Source organism: Typopeltis vanoorti, chromosome 17, assembly GCF_054136105.1.
Source record: "Typopeltis vanoorti isolate ZY-2024b chromosome 17, IOZ_Tvanoo_1.0, whole genome shotgun sequence".
Lineage (NCBI taxonomy): Eukaryota > Metazoa > Arthropoda > Arachnida > Uropygi > Thelyphonidae > Typopeltis > Typopeltis vanoorti.
Window position 1 is genome coordinate 41782363 of NC_143565.1, and position 19593 is coordinate 41801955.

General features: G+C 35.7%; 1 protein-coding gene across 1 annotated transcript in view; it reads left to right on the top strand.

Moving 5' to 3' along the window:
* The window catches only part of LOC150097320 (thioredoxin domain-containing protein 11), a 243433-nt gene that overhangs the window by 173399 nt on the left and 50441 nt on the right, over window positions 1-19593 (top strand). The window contains exon 11 of the mRNA XM_090407348.1: window positions 17177-17289. Within this exon, the coding sequence (XP_090263474.1) occupies window positions 17177-17289 (113 nt within the window). The remainder of the gene's footprint in view (window positions 1-17176; window positions 17290-19593) is intronic.

A 19593-nucleotide genomic window follows, 5' to 3' on the forward strand; every position in this document is an offset into this window, starting at 1 on the left:
ACAAGTTACACAAACACATTACTTGGTATATGCTAGGTAGCATCATTGATCAGAGTTTGTCTTTTGGAGAAGATAGTAAGTTGAGAATTTGGTTGATTGATTTGTAGGTACCAATGAGTTGATATTTTCTCATAATTTTGCCACATGTTCAGAGGTGCCTTTAATATGTGTTATAGGAGTCCTGTGGGTTTCTTCTTGTCTGGGTTGATTTGTAAGAGAGTGATTAATTATTTTTTGGGTTATTGGATTATATTCATTTAGTAAGGTTTCTTTGATAATTTCTAATTCTTGTTTTAGGGATTCTTCAGAAGAACTAATCTTGTGTGCTCTGGATACTAAAGATTTTATGATACGAAATTTTTGAGATGGATGGTGAACTGATGTATTATGGATATAATGACCTGAAAAAGTAGCTTTTAGATAGACAGAAGTGGAAATTGATCCATCTTGTTTGCGCTGGATGTGTACATCAAGAAAGGAAATACTTTTTGATGATTCCTTTTCTAGTGTGAACTTCATATGAGGATGCAGGGTGTTAATTTTTTTGTAGAAACAAGTAGAGTTCACATTATGTGTGACTCTAAACTGCAAAGTAGTCATCGACGTGGCATAGCCACATTGTTGGTTTGAGTCAAGAGTGAAAAATTCTATGTTCTAAGTGTTCAAGAAAACAGTTGGCTAAGATAGGTGATAAGAATGAGCCCATTCCTGTTCCTTCCTGTTGTTTATGTATTTTATCTTTCCATGTGAAGTAACCTGATGATTGCAGATGCGATAAACTAATTCCCACTTTTGCTAAGTTAAAGGAAGTCATTAAATTGCCAGGCTCTCATACAATTCATCAAAAAGCTATTTCTTATTGCTAAATCAATTGAGTTTAAAAACAGGAACTGGCATTAAACATCATAGAAAGAATTTTATGAGCACCTGGTGATTTAATGACTTCCTTTAACTTAGCAAAAGTGGAAACTAGTATTGCATCTGCACTTCTTTAACAATGAGATTCTGGCACACAGCTTACCGTTTCAGTTGAAGCTTTCCTAATAAGTTGCTCATCTGTGCTGTCCACTCCCTATGAAGGAATAAGATTTTTATATAGTGAAACCTGTGGGGTATCCATCACTATAGAATAGCATGTATGACACGTTAAATAACTTTTTTATTATGTAAATATTTCATTTTATGTATCATAAGACATCATCAGTATAACTAATGAACAACAATAGGAATTGGAATCCGTCTATGGGGGGAAAAACAACAGAACTGGAAGCTGATCTGTCAAATACATTAAATCAAGACTTGTTACACATGGTTATTAATATTTCAAAAAATGCAGACACTAATGCATTTGAAAAAAGTATCATAAATCTCGATTAAAAAAAATACATAACATTGCTAGAACGATCTAAGAAAAATACAACTAAATTATCTGCTGATAAATGAGATGTTGACTTATCTTGCCAGCCTCTAACTGTTGATGAGCTGAATGTACTAGCATGGGGTCAGAGGTTTGTGATTTCACTCAAACGTATTCTATATCTAGATTTTATATACAACATTGAAAAGAGCACTAGTCATCTGTCTAGTTTTGAAGCTAATAGACTACATTTTGAAATAGCCAAAGTGATCTATGATGCCCAACCATCAGAATTGAATATTCCTCCAACAGAATTAAAAGCCCTGAATTCACTAAAACATAATAATGGAGCCTTGTTTAACCCAGTGATGCCCCAGCGGGCATGAATTTCTGTCATGTTATACTGTCATTTTACATTGTTGTTTAAGCCAATAAAAATGAAATTTGGTTGGCTAAATCCCAAATTAAAACAGGATCAGCTGCATGCCAGAATGTCATTTTTAAAGAAATGCAGGTGCAATGAATTAATTCCCACTTTTGCTAAGTTAAAGTAAGTAATTAAATCAACAGGTGCTCATAAAATTGTTTTTATGATGATTAATGCTAGTTCCTTTTTTGAAACTCGTAACTGATTTATCTGAGTCTCCATAGCTCAGTCAGTATAGACAAAGCCCTTTGGTCAGGAAGACCTGGGTTCGATTCCTGTCAGTGACGTGAGGAACATTTATCTGGTTTCTTTCGATAAAAGGTGAATTAGCCAGTCTCATATGGATGCAAGGGTTTTTTCACCTGGAAACTCAGGTTTTTCGTCCCCCAGAACAGGCAAACCGCCCCCATGAACACACATGGATTACAGTTGTGAATACATCCCAGCCATATGCCGAGCCTGGATAAGATTGGGGAAAGCAATAGGGAACTATCCCATAAAAAAATCTCACCAAGAACACTTTGTGGGCAGTGAATACAAAGTCACCTAGGGTTGGAAATGACTGGAAGGGAAAAACCACCACAACTGATTTGGCAACAAGAAATGGCTAGCTTTTTGATAAATTGCATGAGCACCTGGTGACTTAATGACTTCCTTTAACTTAGCAAAAGTGGGAATTAGTTTATCACATCTGCAAATCACAAATTTGCAATCATCAAGTTACTTCACATGGAAAGATAAAATATATAAACAACAGAAATGGGCTCACCCTTATCATCTAACTTAGTCAACTGTTTTCTTGAAACCTAGAAGATAGAATTTTTCGCTCTTGGCCCAAAACCAACAATGTGGCTATGTTACGTCGATGATTGCTTTGCAGTTTGGAGTCGCACAGAATGTGAACTCTACTCATTTCTACAAAAAGTTAACACCCTGCATCCTTGTATCAAGTTCACACTAGAAAAAGAATCATCAAAAGTTATTTGTTTTCTTGATGTACACATCCAGTGCAAACAGTATGGATCCATTTCCACTTCAGTCTACCTAAAATGTACTTTTTCAGGTCTTTATATCCATAATACATCAGTTCACCATCCATCTCAAAAATTTGGCATCATAAAATCTTTAGTATCCAGAGCAAGCACACAAGATTAGTTCTTCTGAAGAATCCCTAAAATAAAAATTGGAAATTATCAAAGAAACAGAAGCCTTACTAAATGGATATAATCCAATGACAACCCAAAAAATAATTAATCACTCTTTTACAAATCAACCCAGACAAGAAGAAACCCACAGGACTCCTATAACACATATTAAAGGCATCTCTGAACATGTGGCAAAAATTATGAGAAAATATCAACTCATTGTCACCCACAAACCCATCAACCAAATGCTGAACTTGCTACTTTCTCCAAAAGACAAACTCTGATCACTGATGCTACCTTAGCATATACCAAGTACCATGTTTATGTAGCTTGTCTTACTAATAACAAACAGGAAGATCTGTAAATAAATGTATCTCTGAACATCAAGTCCCAACCTGCATTGTCAAACCTCACAAATGTGGCATTTCACAACTTGGAATCAAAAATGCTAACTACAAGATCCAATGGCAAAATGCAAAGTTACATAGATCCACATATAAACATTAATGTATATATAAAGAAAGTGCTGAAGCCTTACTTCATAGATCTAATCTTAATCGAAATTAATGTCTCTATTCCAAAAATTTGGGAAATTGTTATCCTCAGTTGTATTCAATAATTTATCTGTTATATTTTAATTTAGTTTAAGTAATTTTTATTTCAGCCCAGTAGTTTTTAATCCATGAACAATGAAGTGTATACATGGTGGGATTCCAATTTAAGCATGTATACACTACTGCTTTTTGAATTAAATACCTATCATTGTTTGTTAGCTGTACTGATGATGTCTTATGATACATACGACAAAATGTTTACATAATAAAAAAATCACTTACTGTGGCATACTTGTTATTCTATTGTTATAGATACCCCACAGGTTTCACTGTATGAAATTTAATTTAAAAAAAGTGCCTTTTTGATATCTATTTTTTTAATATGATTCTGCCATGGATGTCATCTGTTTAATCTTTTCATCTGTGCAAGTTAAAACCAGTTTAAAGATTATCTTTTATGCTGCTACATCAGTAGGTTTTGGCTAATTTCTCTTATTTCTTATTTTCCTTCTTAGTATTTGGTTTATTCAGTTATCAGCTTCAATATTTAATTTACAATCTTCACTAAAAATGGTGTGCCTACATATTGAAATTTTATTTGTTTTATAGCATTTTCCATTGAAAATGCAGTGAGTTTCCTTTGTTCTGCCAGTTTTCATAAATTTTCTTTCAAATTAATAAAATTATCTTGTTAAAGAATCCAAGCTAGATGCACAGAAGGAGACATCAGGCATGCAAGGAATGTGAAGAATTGATTATGCATCCCATTCTCATTTTCACATCATGATACACCCTATTACTAAGCTCACCTGGGTATTGAGTAAACAATGTACTAGGAATTCAGTATTGGTTTTAAAACATGCTCAGAAATTTGGTGGTAGATCATATGTCATGCAGAGGGGTCATACTTGGTTGAACAAAGTTCCTGCTGTTTTCGTCAAGAAAGCAACATGAAGGGTGAAAAGTCATCCACTGGAACAAACTCAACAGAATTCAAAAGTATATTATTGGCATTAGAAGCATCACTAGGGGAAAAAAAAAAAAAAGGAAGCTAGCAGAGGAATTAAAGAAATGCCATTGATATAATTGGTATTAATGAGATGAAGACAACAATAGATGAGATACTTCTAAATAACAGTGATGATATATTTGGGCAGTAGTGATCAAGAAAGGAATAGTTATAATGTAGCATAAAGATAAACTTGAGTGACAGCTTTTCAAGTAGAGATGTAGGTAAATTTCAAACTGGAAACACAAACCATGGAACTCGTTTGCCTTAGTATCCCAGAAAGTTTTCTAGATAGGAAAGATAGTGAAGTGGGATTTTTCTTATTATGTAAGAGGAAATGCAGTTTGTTTATCAAAGCTAAAAATTTCATATATGAGGTTGCTTTCCATAAAAGCATGAACAGATAGCTGGATTCTGCATTAATAATACCATCTACTTTTAACTGATTTGCCTGCCTGCCCACTAGAAAAAGAAAACTAATAAATTTGTATCTTCTATATCGATATTGATTTCATTCTAGCTAAAGTGTATGCTTGCCATGATATTCAATATTTGTATCTTTTCTTTGTATTACTTGTATTTTTTTTTTTTTTTTTTTTTTTTTTTTTTTTTTTTTTTTTTTGTGGTTCTGGTTCCAACAATTTATGAAAAGACTGCATGATGTATTGACCAAGATGTGTATTTGAGATTTTGGTTTGCCAGATTTCTTATTAATAACCTAAACTGTTGGGTAAATATGCCGGTCTTTTCTTTAAACCTGTATTTTGTATAAAGGTAGTCAGTTTTACAATGAAGAAATTCAAAGTTTTAACTTTGAATTTCTTCATTGCATTAGCAAGTAATATTTTCTTAAGTTAGATTTAAAAATTTTTGGTTTCTCATAATTTTTAAAATTCTTCCTTTATTTTTTTCATTTTGTTTTTATGATTCAGTGTTACAATATTGCTACCATATTTTTTACTAGCTTTGTTTTCCTATAGGAGAAATTATACACTAATATACAATTATTTTCTGATACCATCTCCAAGGCAGAAACAAGATCACTATTGTCTATCATAATTTCTTCTTGATTGAAATTTCTTGAATAACTGCATGTCTTTAAAAAAAAAAAAAAAACAGGGTTGATTTTATTTTATGAATACAGAGCTCCTTTATTCTGAGAAGCATTTGTATTTTCAAGAAGTTTGGCAGCCTGCTAAAATTCCAACTGAATATGTTGCAGTATGGTGTATCTGTTGGGTGTAGGAAGTTTTTTGCTGTACAGGGTCATTTTCATTCCAATTCTAAGTTATAAGTATACACATTCATTGAGTCATTATGGAAGTACAAATGATTTAGTGACATATTTTTGAAAACTCATATACTTTCATTTCCTTGGGTGGGAGAGGGGAGGATGATTCTTTTTGTTCTGCATATTTCTTACAAAATATCTGTTTTGGGTTAAATTTAGGGTCCATTTCAGGAGTATCCTAGAAGATACTCCTAACTAAATGTGAGATCTGACAATGTTGGAGTCCTGACAGGTGGCAGACTTATTTCAAGGCAAATTGTCGATAAGAGGTTAGTAATAATGTAAACATCATGTGGTATTAACATAGGGGTTACATGGAAGGTGCCTCCTAGTAGAATGTGTGATTTATGCATTTGGGCATCCCCTGGGCAATGGTGATAACAACGACTGATCCTTCTGCTCCAGAAGCAACTTTTACCCATTTATTGTGCCTAGAGCTTCTAATGTAATTTATTTAAAATGACTCTCAGAAGATGGGACAAGATTTTATTAGAGCCTAAAATGACGATCATTTCTGTGAATATAGAGGGTCTATTAATACATAAAAAAGAACTCTTGCATAAATTTTGTCAAGAACTAAATTGTGATATTCTGTGTATACAGGAAACACACAGAGATATAAATCAACAATGTCCGAAAATTCCATGAATGAAATTGGCAGTGGAACATCCCCATAGCAAATATGGTAGAGCCATTTTTATTAGACCAGACCTTCAGATCCTTGCAATATCTATTACAGAGGAGAATGACATAGAAATAATCGCCACAGAATTGAGTAATTCTGTCATCTATTCCATCTACAATTCCCCAAATGTAGCTTTCTCCTTTAAACCTCCTGCCAGTCTTAACAGGCAAAAAGTGTCTTTCTGTATTGGTGACTTTAATTGCCACAGTAGTATCTGGGTTACCCACGAAATGATACAAATAGAGAGGCTGTGTTGGAATGGGACTGAATCATACTGGCTATCCCTTATCCACAATAGTAAATATCCTCCTTCCTTTTACAGCAGAAGATGGAAGCAGGGCTATAATCCAGATCTCATCTTTGCAAGTGAGAGGGTAGCCCACCAGTGCATAAAAGCTGTTTATATTCCTATTCCAAATTCACAACATCGATCTATAATGTGTCAGCTACTAGCAGCAATTCAACCACAAATTGTTTGCTTTAGATGAAGATATAATTTTAAAAAGGCAAACTGGGAAATTTTTTTCCAACCTATTAGATAAGAAAATCAAGAACATTAACCTAGTTCCAGAGGCATGTGAACAATTCATTGAAACCGTTCAGATATGCTCTCGAGAAACCATTCCAAGAGGATGTAGAATTAACTATTTCCAGGGCTTCCGAAGATTTGGGAAACACTCATCACCAGAGGTCCCACCTTACATTCCAGGCCACCGACTACCGCCCTTAGAGAGCGCTCCACCTAGCCCATGTGGTTGGGCTTGGTATTGTAAGTTTTTGTGTGCATGTTACATTAATTGTTTGTGTAATCCCCGTAGATGTCCTAGTGACTAGGACGAAATATAGGAAGCATTAAATTCTAATTTAATTCTTTTTGAGTGTTAAAAAATCCATTAAACCTCCAACATAATGTCCTCACAGCACTTAAGCCTCTACACAAGAATTCTAATCATCCATGGAGAAGATTTAGCACATAAATCCAAGCAATACGGTAAGTCAAAACTACGACTATCTAGACAATTAAATAGGCTGACCTTTTTAAAAAGATGTCGGGATACAAGAGTGATACCGAAATGTGTTAAAACGAAGACCAATTTCCATTCCAAAAAAGCACTCCATATATATAAACGTGCCAGACTAGCATTACTACGCGAACAAATCGCCTCTACTTGTGCCGCCCTCGCAGTGACGAACGCCGCCATTGGCTCCTTACAGTCAGAGCTCTCCACCGTTCTTAACCCTGAACTTTGGTCGATTCTCTCTGACATTTCGGAAACTTCCGCACAGAGAGAATTTCAAAAAATAAAAAACAAACACGTCAAGAAATACAGCAACCTGGTTAAAGACAAACCACAACCACAAATTCAACCACTCCAGACAGTAATAAACCTCTCTTCCAAAAGGCTCAACGAGGATGCCATCAGCGCCCTTGGCCTCGGCCGTAATTTTGCCGTCGCCCCGAAAGAAGTGCCGGTGCTCGATGTAATGGTTAACGTCGAACGGGGGATCGGTCGCTTACCGTCGGAGGTAGCCAACATCCTCGCTCACTCTTCGCCTCCTAAAAGTAACTTATCTTATGCCCAACGCATGGCTCTCCAGAAACTACGCAAAGAAAACAGTATCGTCATCACCAGAGCGGATAAGGGTAATGCCACAGTTGTTCTTAATACCAGCGAATACAAGCGAAAAATGAACATTATCCTCCGCGATCGCGCTACCTACATCCCGCTAGAACACGACCCCACAAAAACACAAGTTAAGAAATTAAAAATCTTACTTAAAAAAGTAACCTCCTGGCCCCCTGACGTCACGAAAAAACTTAAACCTTTCCGCTCCCGTCCCCCCCGAATATACGGTTTACCAAAAATCCACAAACCCAATTCCCCACTCAGACCTATAGTAGATGCCACCAATGCACCTTGTTACAGACTGTCTAAACAGCTGGCCAACTCTCTGTCCCCCCTCACCGGAAATTCAGCTTCCTATATAAAAAACTCAGCCCACTTTAAAGCCCTCACAGAAAATTTAACCTTGAACAATACAGACATATTAGTAAGCTTTGATATCTCCTCTTTGTTTACCAATATTCCCTTAACTGACACTTTATCTCTCTTAGAAAACGTTTTCCCCTCTGACATCTTAGATCTCTTTTCCTTTGCCATCAACTCTGGGTATTTCTCTTGGAATAACAAAATCTACAAGCAGATAGAAGGAACCGCCATGGGTTCCCCCCTCTCCCCCCCCTTGCCAATTTCTATATGGAAGATTTCGAAAAACGAGCCATAGACTCAGCCCCACTCAAACCTTCTATCTGGCTAAGATATGTAGATGATGTGTTCTCCATTTGGCCTCATGGCCCAGACACGTTAGACTCCTTCCTCGGTCATCTCAATAGCCTACATCCAAGAATCCAGTTTACTATGGAAAAGGAAAAGAACAATTGTTTACCCTTCCTAGACACCTTAGTCACGCGCCTGCCTAATGATACACTTGCCTTCACTGTATACAGAAAACCCACACACACAGGCAGATACATTCACAAACTCTTCCACCACCACCCCTCACAACAATATGGCATCATTAAAACCCTTACCAAGAGAGCCCACAATCTTTGTTCCAGTGGAACTGCCCTCACTACTGGGCTTAACCACATACACAGAACTTTCCTCTCCAATGGCTACAGCAAACACAGTATCAAAAAAATAATCAATTCCTCCCCCATTCCCCGTCCCTCTCGTCAACAAGAATTTAAAAATGCCATCACCATACCCTACATCCGAGGCACCTCGGAAAAAATAGCCAAGATACTAAAAAAGTATAACCTACACACAACATATAAGCCCTACCGCAAACTTGCTACCCTTATCCGTTCTACGAAAGATCAGCTCCCTCCTCTCTCTCTCTCTGCCTGGAGTTTACAAAGTACCCTGTTCCTGTAAGCTTGCGTACTTTGGACAGGCAGATCAGCATCCATCCGCCTGGAGGAACACAAGTCGTACATGTTAAACACAACTATGGCCATTCAGGCTTGGCTGACCATGTTTTGGACACCACCCACAGAGTATCATGGAAGAAAACCACCATGCTCCACCACAGCAAATTCAAGAAAGAGAGACTTTTCTTAGAAACAGCAGCAGCTCTCAGAAACCAACCAAATCTTAACAAATACGGTTGCATTAAGCTTCCGAAGATTTGGGAAACACTCATCACCAGAGGTCCCACCTTACATTCCAGGCCACCTACTACCGCCCTCAGAGGGCGCTCCACCTAGGTAGGACTTTAGTGTCACCCATGTGGTTGGGCTTAGTATTGTAAGTTTTTGTGTGCATGTTACATTAATTGTTTTTGTAATCCCCGTAGATGTCCTAGTGACTAGGACGAAATATAGGCAGCATTAAATTCTAATTTAATTATTTTTGAGTGTTGTAAAAAATCCATTAAACCTCCAACATAATGTCCTCAGCACTTAAGCCTCTACAAAGTATTTCCAGGGATTAACTCACAAGATAATGCTAACTGATAGAATACTGCAACTTATTTGAAAGAGATCCTTTTAGTGATGAAACTATAGCAAGCAGACAACAGGTTGTTACATCTATATCTGAAGCAAAACAGGAACAATGGATAAAGTTAATGAATGTAATAGATATAGGAAGGAGTAGCCAAAAAACTTGGAGGCTACTTAGACGCCTCAGCAATGACCCAAACAAAACTTGGACAAATTCTAATGTCTCGGCCAATCAAATAGCATACCATCTTCTTAAAAGTGGCCAACCTATAAATCTGGTTTGAACACAAATGACAGGACTTCAGATGGAATATGGAAAAGAAACAGATTTTCTCCAAACCTTTTACAATGGAAGAACTTAACTTACTGTATTATTTGCCAGCGTATAAGACACACCCCCTTTTTTGTATACACATTTTTTAGGAAAAAACTTTATAACTGAATATTATAATGAATTTATAGCATTTCAAATATAAAGTAATAAGTAGGTCTACTTTCAACAAATACCTAATCTAACTAGGAAAGAGTACCCACCTTTTAATCTTCTCGTCAAATCCCAGAAATTCATCTCCAGAGCTAAATGAAGAGACACTTGAAACCTCTTCTAAATTGGAATCTGAGTCCTCATACAACAAATTGTCCTGTACCATCCAGTGCATTACTAATGCCACACTTCTTAAATGATTTAACTACTGTCTCAGTTTTCACGGAATCCCATGAAGCTTTGACCCACCCACAAACTTGCGAAATGCTAGGCTTCTTCCTGATTGCGTAACCTCAAAATCTGAAGACTGCATCCAGCAGTCTTCTGGATGCAGTGTTCCACTTCTCCTTCATAAATCCCTGAAATGGTTTATTAATACAGACATCTAAAGGTTGAAGCTGACTAGTTAGACCTCCTGGAATTGCAGCTAACTGAGTTTACAATTCCTTGAGTTTATTTTTAACATCTTCTGTTCTGTGAAAACGAAACTGATCCCATAGTAGCAGGGCAGGCTTCTTCAACAGTCCGCCAAAGCGCCTAGACCAAATGTTATCTATCCATAACTGGAATACTAGAATGTATTCCAGTAACTGGAATACATAACTAACGTTTATAATAAATTTAGTTTAATCCTTTATCCAAGTGTGAGCACACAAAGTTTGCACCTGAAAATATCTTCAGGACTGGGGTAAGGTAGTACAACACTAGGAAACTCGTAGCAAAGGTGGACCAAGTTAACATCACTCCTATCTCAGTATGCATTAAAGGGAGGGGCCACTACCCAGACTAGTTTCGACCTTTATTGAGGTCTCTTCAGTGGGAGCCACGCCCAGAAGTGGAGATACCAGGCAAAAGCAAATCAAGGTCATCTTTACCTATAGGAGTTGCCAAAAGGTGCCACCTTTTTATTAAATTACTCTGGATTTAGAGAAAGATGTTGAAAGTTTATTTTTCACTTGGTTAGACTATAATAAATTTAGTTTAATCCTTTATCCAAGTGTGAGCAAACAAAGTTTGCTCACACTTGGATAAAGGCTCCAACTGAAGAGACCTCAATGAAGGTCGAAACTAGTCTGGGTAGTGGCCCTTCCCTTTAATGCATAACATTATACATATCTGCAAGGAGATGCGTTTTGCATTATGGGAGATACTGAGATAGGAGTGATGTTAGCTTGCTCCACCTTTGCAATGAGTTGCCCGGTGTTGTACTACCTTATCCCAGTCCTGAAGATACTTTCAGGCACAAACTTTGTTTGCTCACACTTGGATAAAGGATTAAACTAAATTTATTATAGTCTAACCAAATGAAAAATAAACTTTCAACATCTTTCTCTAAATCCAGAGTAATTTAATAAAACGATGGCATACTGTTTGGCAACTCCTATAGGTAGAGATGACCTTGCTAATGCTTCTGCTTGGTATCTCCACTTGGGCCTGGCTTCCATGAAGAGACCTCAATAAAGGTCGAAACTAGTCTGGGTAGTAACCCTTCCCTTAATGCATGACATTATACATATCCGCACGGAGATGTGTTTTGCATTATGGGAGATACGGAGATAGGAGGGATGTTAGCTTGGTCCACCTTTGCTACGAGTTTCCCGGTGTTGTACTACCTTACCCCAGTTCTGAAGATATTTTCAGGTACAAACTTGTTTTGCTCACACTTGGATAAAGATAGTCTAACCAAGTGAAAAATAAACTTTCAACATAACTCACAACACCGCAAGGAAGCAAGAAAGAATTTGTATAACTTGGAACAGAGAAAATTTCCAGAAATGAAAGTAATAAAAAAATAATATCGGCGTATAAGACGCACCCTGTTTTTCAGAACTATTTTCGAAGAAAAAAAGTGCGTCTTATACGCCGGCAAATACAGTAATAGGGCAATTTAAATTTGTATGAAAGGAAAAGCAGCAGGTCTGGATGAAGTTTGTTTTGATCAAATCAAGGAATTTGGTCCCGCTACCAAAGACTGGATGCTGAATTTGTTCGACAATTGTATTAATACCTGCAAAATACCCAAAGTTTGGAGAAGAGCTAGAATTATTGCAGTTCTCAAACTAGGGAAAGATTCAAGTGATCCCAAAAATTATAGACCTATTTCTCTGTTGTGCCTTCTATATAAGATTCTCCAGCAAATGACCCTCAAAAAACTAATGAGGATAATTGATCCACTCCTAATTCCTGAACAAGCTGGCTTTCGAGCTGGGAAAAGTTGTACGTCACAAGTTCTTTAACTAACACAATATATTGAGGATGGTTTTGAAAACTAGAAAATAACAGGGGTAGTTTTCATACTTAACTACTGCTTATGATATGGTAAATCACCACATCTTGTTAAGTAAACTGTACAAAATGACAAAGGATTATAAGGTAACTTAGCTAGTCAGATACCTTCTTCAGAATCGAAGATTTTTTTGTTGAATTTCAATGACAACGTAGTTGTTGGAGGATTCAGAAGAATGGCCTCCCTCAAGGCATTGGGAAAAGTTGTTCTTGTCCTGATGCTTAGCTGATTTTTTTTTATACAAATGACCAGCCTCTTCCCAAAGATACAAAAAGTTTTATCTATGCTGATGATCATGCCATTGCCACTCAAGAAGATCATTTTGAGAGTGTAGAACAAAAGCTCTCTGAAGCACTGATTGAACTTAGCCCGTACTATAGTGAAAATCAGTTGAAACCTAATCCCCTAAAAACCCAAGTCTGTGCTTTCCATTTAAAGAATAAACAGGCAACAAGGAAACTACAAATAACTTGGGAGAGCACTCACTTCGATCATTATCCACCACCTAAATATTTGGGGGTAACTTTAGACCGTGCAACTTATGAATGACATTGTATAAATACAAAACATAAGGTAGCTGCAAAAAATAGTATTCTTTGGAAACTATCCAGCACTGCCTGCAGAACACAAACTCGAATAATAAGGACCTGCGTTACTCGGCTGCAGAATACGTGTGCCCTGTTTGGTATCATGCTAAGCAGGTGGATGTTGCCTTAAATGAGAACGTAGGCTCATTATTGGTTGTTTGAGACCAACACCTCATGAAAAAAATCCATTGTTTAGCTGGCATAGCACCTCCAGGTATTAGATATGAAATGAGAGGCTGCAGGCATCCGTCTACATACCATTCTCTATTTGAATATCAACTTGCCCATCAACAGTTAAAATCTAGGAAAAGTTTTCTTCATTCCACTGAAAGCCTTACTGAACCACTCAAAATCAAGACTTGCCTCATAGAAGACAAGAAACATTCACCTTACAGATTGGGTAGTACCATCTGAAAGTCTTCCACCAAACCACAGAGAAGACTGGACTATCTAGAAAGCTTTAAATAAGTTGCGATGCAGTGTTAGAAGATCCAAGGATAATGTAAAAAAGTGGGGACTCGTGAATCATCCCTATGTGAATGTTGGGAGGAGCAAACTATGGCTCACCTCTTGTAGGTATGTCCCTTTAGTTGTACAATGGACGATTTGATTAATGCGACACCTAATGCTTGTGATCTGGCCAAATTTTGGGCAGCAGAAATTTGATGGACCTTCTAGTGTACTTTTACTTAGTGTATTTATGATGTAAATTGTTCTGTTGTTTTCTTTTCTTTTCTTTTTAATTCCAGTATATAATCAGTTTTGTAAATTTATGTGTATTTGAACTATGTTGCTTCTGACACGAATAAAGTAAAGCACTATATTCCATTTACCCCTCAAGGATATGTATCAGGAATTTTATGATAATATATGTACAGGGTGTTCGGGATAAATTTGACATATTTATAATTAATTATATTTTTCCGTAAGTTACATGTATTAACACACACTTCTCTTCATTTAAAAGTTTGGACCCTTCTTCATTCATATACAAGATGTCAGAAAGGATGGATAGCTGGAACCCACCTGAATCATGGAAGAGAATAACTTGTATCATGATGATTCGTGCCCGCCATCAAAATAAGGATATTACGACTGCTGCCCAATGCTCCCTGAATACAGTAAAAACAATCAGGCATGAACTAGAGACTTGCAATGGTGACTACGAGGATGTAGCAAGAAGAAAGATCCCTAGCAGACGATCTGATTGCGTTCGTACAGCAGAATTCCTCGCAAATCTGCAGGAACAGGTGTTGAAGAACCCTGGCATTGGAATTCGGGCTTTGTTCGTGGAGTTGCTAACTGTAGTCAAGCCCTGGATAACAAGGGTAGCCAATGGTAGGCCGTATGTATGGCAGCAGGATTCGGCCCCTTGCCACACCTCTGGGAAAAGTCAAAAATGGTTGTCTGAAAATTTCTACGACTTCACCAGTCGAAATGTTTGGCCTCCAAACTCCCCAGACCTTAACCCCATGGATTATTTTGTATGGGGCGCAGTTGAAAAAGACACCAATCGCACTTCCAGTAATACAAAAGCCCAGTTAATGGATAAAATTAAAACAGTTTTTGCGGCCCTTCCCAGGGAGACTGTACCATCAGCTTGTTCGAGGTTCCGAAGCAGAATTGAAGCTGTGATCGATGCTAATGGTGGTTATTTTGAGTAAATCTTGTTGATAGTATTGTAATTAACTCTGCCTGTAATGTTTTTTTGTCAATTCATTAAATTTAATAGATACAAAGAAGATTTTATTTTTCCTTACGAAACTGTCAAATTTATCCCGAACACCCTGTATATGTCTCAGTACATGCTAAAAAAAATTTTGTAACACAAATATTTTTGGAAGTCAATTATTTTTTACTGTAAAATGATTATAATCTGAAATCATCGCATGGAGTTTTACATAAAATTGGATGTTAATTTATGTGGGCTGCGAAACGTAGGGTAATTGAAACTTGCACTTAAAAGAGGAGAGTGGGCTTGGGGAGAATATCTTTATGCATACCTAGATATGTTCATAATACACATTGTATACAAATGGTTATATGGATACATGCATATTGATTTAATTAAATTTTTAGATATATTTAATTTTATGGAATTCATTTTATTTTTCATTATTAGGTCCATGGTTGTAGCAGATCAGGGGCTTCTGCAACTATGTGTGACTTCTACTTCTCTGTTTTGCTTACTCTATTCATTTATTCAGAGTACGCGCGTGTGTGTAAAAGTATAATGTACAATTCTGAAAGTGTATACTTTTTAATATTTTGCTTGGAATGTTCCTATATGTGATCTTCATAAGTTTATGGAATTTAATTTTTCAATGGTAGAACCTCAGTGGGGAAGTAATGCAAGGATTTTTGAAACTCTGACTTCTTCTTGTTCCGTTGGTATTTTGGACACACATTCAGAGTTTTGGAAACTAGTATTACTTCGACACTGAGATCCTAAAAAAAATTAATTAAAAAAATTATGGTTCATTCTTTCTTTTGATTCCTGTTTCTCAATCATCTAGACTAACAATTTATGACAGAAATCAAATCTCTCCTCTATTAAAAAAATAAAATAAAAATAATAAAAAATTCTAGTAATAAAAGGAGTGCATTGGCCTTAGTATGAATTAAATAAAATAAAGGGTACTGGTGTTTTGATTGATGGAAACATGTCAAGAGTTTTCTTTAATGCACTTCATTATTAAAGTTTTAAATTCTATGTTAAAAATACAGTTCTTTAAAGAAAGTACTCTACAACTGTCAATTTTTTACATTATTGAAACAATGTGTTATACAGAGGGGCAAAAGCTGGTGATGACTATTGGTTTGGCACAAGGTTCAGTGCTAGGACCTGCTGTTGAATTTGTACATATAGGAAATATTTGGTTGTTTGATTATGCAAAATTAGGTAGATAGCTAATCAAGGCAATGTGAAGAGTTTGCAGGATAGTTTAAATAGGATGTCAGTATGGGCAAAAGATAATGGGTGTCAGTTTTATGTGGAGATATGTAAAGTTATGAATTTTGGGATAAATAAATTATAAGCTGTGTGCCACAATGTTTGAACTGTACTCCAGGAAATAGATGGAGCTAGAGATTTAAGGATTGCCATAGACAGAGTTAAAGTTTAGAGGACATACTGCTAAGGCTGTTAAGGTGGCTCATGAGATTGCTTGGCTATTAAAGAACACACAAGTAGAGATAAGGAAGTTGTTATTCATCTTTATAAGGCCTTGATGCATTCCCATCTAGATTACTCTGCTTATGTCTAGTCTCCTCTTGAAAATGAAGTGGTGGAGAGGATTCAGAGGTGAGCAAATAAGGTGGTGAGTGGTCTGTCGAACATTTTCTATGAGGATAGATTGAGAGTGTGCAGGCTGCAGAAGTTGGTTGATAGGTGAAAAAAGAGGAGATACGATAGAAAACATTAAAGTTACTTAAAGGGTTTTTATAGGATTGATGCAGAGGAAATATTTCAGCACTTGACTGGAGTAGGCAGAACAAGAGGTCATCCCTGAAAGTTGAGTAAAAGTGTGGTTAGTAGGGGCATGAAGACTAGATTTTTCACTTGGAGAGTTATGAATGAATGGAATGGGTTGCTGGACAGTTAGTGCTTTGTCTGTTAATGGGTTCAAGGAGAGATATGGTATTGTGTGGATAGTTTGAGTCATACCGAACTATCTTCAGACTCCATGGTGGTGCTTGTACAACAACAACAATAATAATAATAATTCACTTTAATATAATTTCTATGATATTTCAGTCATTTTGACATTTTTAGTAGTTTTGCAATTGTGTGTGTTTTGAGACATAATAGCATAGGTAATGACTGCAATGTATTTTTTTAGGATGTTGTCCTGATATATTATGCTTCATGGTGTGGATTCTGTGGAAGTGTTGCTCATGTGTACCTAAGTGTAGCTAAATACTTTGCTGGAATTGAAGGAATTCATTTTGCAAGGTACCATACTACTCTATATTTTGAAAATTTCATAAAATTTTTATGTTGAGTTTAATTTTTAAAAGTGAATCTAAAGCTAATTCGTTCATTTTAAAATATTTCATATATTTTTTTAAATATATGCCTTGGGGAAGAGGGTGGCAGTTCATTCATTAAAAATTAGTCATAAACATCTAGCAGGATAGGTAACCCTCATATAACGTGGATGTTAGGTTCCATAGAAATGCTGTATTATATAAATCACGTTATGTGTGAGACTGATCACATAGAAAAAGTAGGGTTAGGTTCCGACATCATTTTTTTTTTAAAGATTATATAAACAATGACACATCCATCTAACAAAAATATTTTTTTTTTTATTTAATTCGGGTAATTCATGTAAGTTAAGAAGACATATAAACTGTGAAACATAGTATAAACTTATAAAAATACAAATTGTATATAAACTTCATTGCCCATAATGCATAAATGTTTTAGGCAAAATAAAATAAAGTGCATATTTTAATCATCATCACTGTCTTCAAAAATAACATTTCGTAGATGTTCTTTATCTACGAGTGACTGGACGTTGTCATCACTTGAAATCTCTTGGACATCGTTTGTATAATTTTCATTGCATACTTCGGCTGGTTTAGTTATCAAGAAGTCAGTAATAAGACCTTGCTTATCACTATGCTGCAATATTTTATTACATTCATAATATGGAGCTAAACAAATATCCAATTGTCTCGTGAATTTTCTGGAGCGCTCCATTAAGGGATTATTATCCATAAAATAACTTCCTAACTTTCTTGCCAAGTCCAATCCTTCTTCTAATTTCTTTAAACTGAATACTTTAACGGATTCATCACAATCAGAATCTTCAGCAGAACTTTCCCAGCCATTTGATTCGACGTCATCTATTAATTGTACCAGTTCCTCCTCATTTAAATCAATTTCCCCATCAATGAATTCACTAATTTCGTTTTCAACCATATCGCAAAAATGCTCTAAGTGGCTATTACTATAAAAATAAATTTTTTACATAAAAAAAAGCATTACGTATTGTATGTAACTCACCAAAAAATAAAGTGCTCAGCTTACGATTAACGGTTTAGTTATCAAGAAGTCAGTAATAAGACCTTGCTTATCACTATGCTGCAATATTTTATTATGTTCATAATATGGAGCTAAACAAATATCCAATTGTCTCGTGAATTTTCTGGAGCACTCCATTAAGGGATTATTATCCATAAAATAACTTCCTAACTTTCTTGCCAAGTCCAATCCTTCTAATTTCTTTAAACTGAATACTTTAACAGATTCATCACAATCAGAATCTTCAGCAGAACTTTCCCAGCCATTTGATTTGACGTCATCTATTAATTGTACCAGTTCCTCCTCATTTAAATCAATTTCCCCATCAATGAATTCACTAATTTCGTTTTCAACCATATCGCAAAAGCGCTCTAAGTGGCTATTACTATAAAAATAAATTTTTTACATAAAAAAAAAGCATTACGTATTGTATGTACAACTCACCAAAAAATAAAGTGCTCAGCTTACGATTAACACACTTATGATTTTTATTGAGCTTTCCTGGCAGAAAACAAAGACAATTTTCAACAATAAAAACTTCATACAGTAAACAATTGACATACATGCATGCTGAAGGGTTTTTCCCCTAATATAAATTCGCTACTTATAACTACATGCGCAATACCGGCAGACGCAAATTTAACGAAAATAAAATTTCATTTTTAAGTCGCACATTGAAAAAATATGAAAGGATAAAAGGTTACTACAGTTTGTAGACCATCTAATATCAAAACCGCGTTGTATAAGTACTGCGTTCAACAAGGGATACTACAATTTATATAAGTACCACGTTATACGAGGGTTACCTGTACTGCTAATTTTCTGTGTTCACTGTTTCATTCTTTGCTGTTATTGCCCTCACTCTCAATCTATTTGCAAGAAAATTTGAAATTGCAACACATCAACAGTTTCACAATTAGTTCTACCATCAGGATGAAATAAATAGTTGTAATATGCTTTTCAGATAACTGTATTTATACATAAATCCAAGCGTCAAGAATAAAAAAAAAAAAAAACATCAGCTGTTTTATTGTATAGCTGATAATGTTTCCCCATTAATTATTTTATTTTGTTTTTATTTAAAGACTTAATTAAATGTCAGACCTTTTGATATTATTTTATTAACTTAATAAACCGAATCAAGTGGCTAATAAACATCTCTTGCATAAAAATCAAAACCAAGTCAAAACATTTAAAAAAAAGTACTTGTATGAATTAAGCACTAGA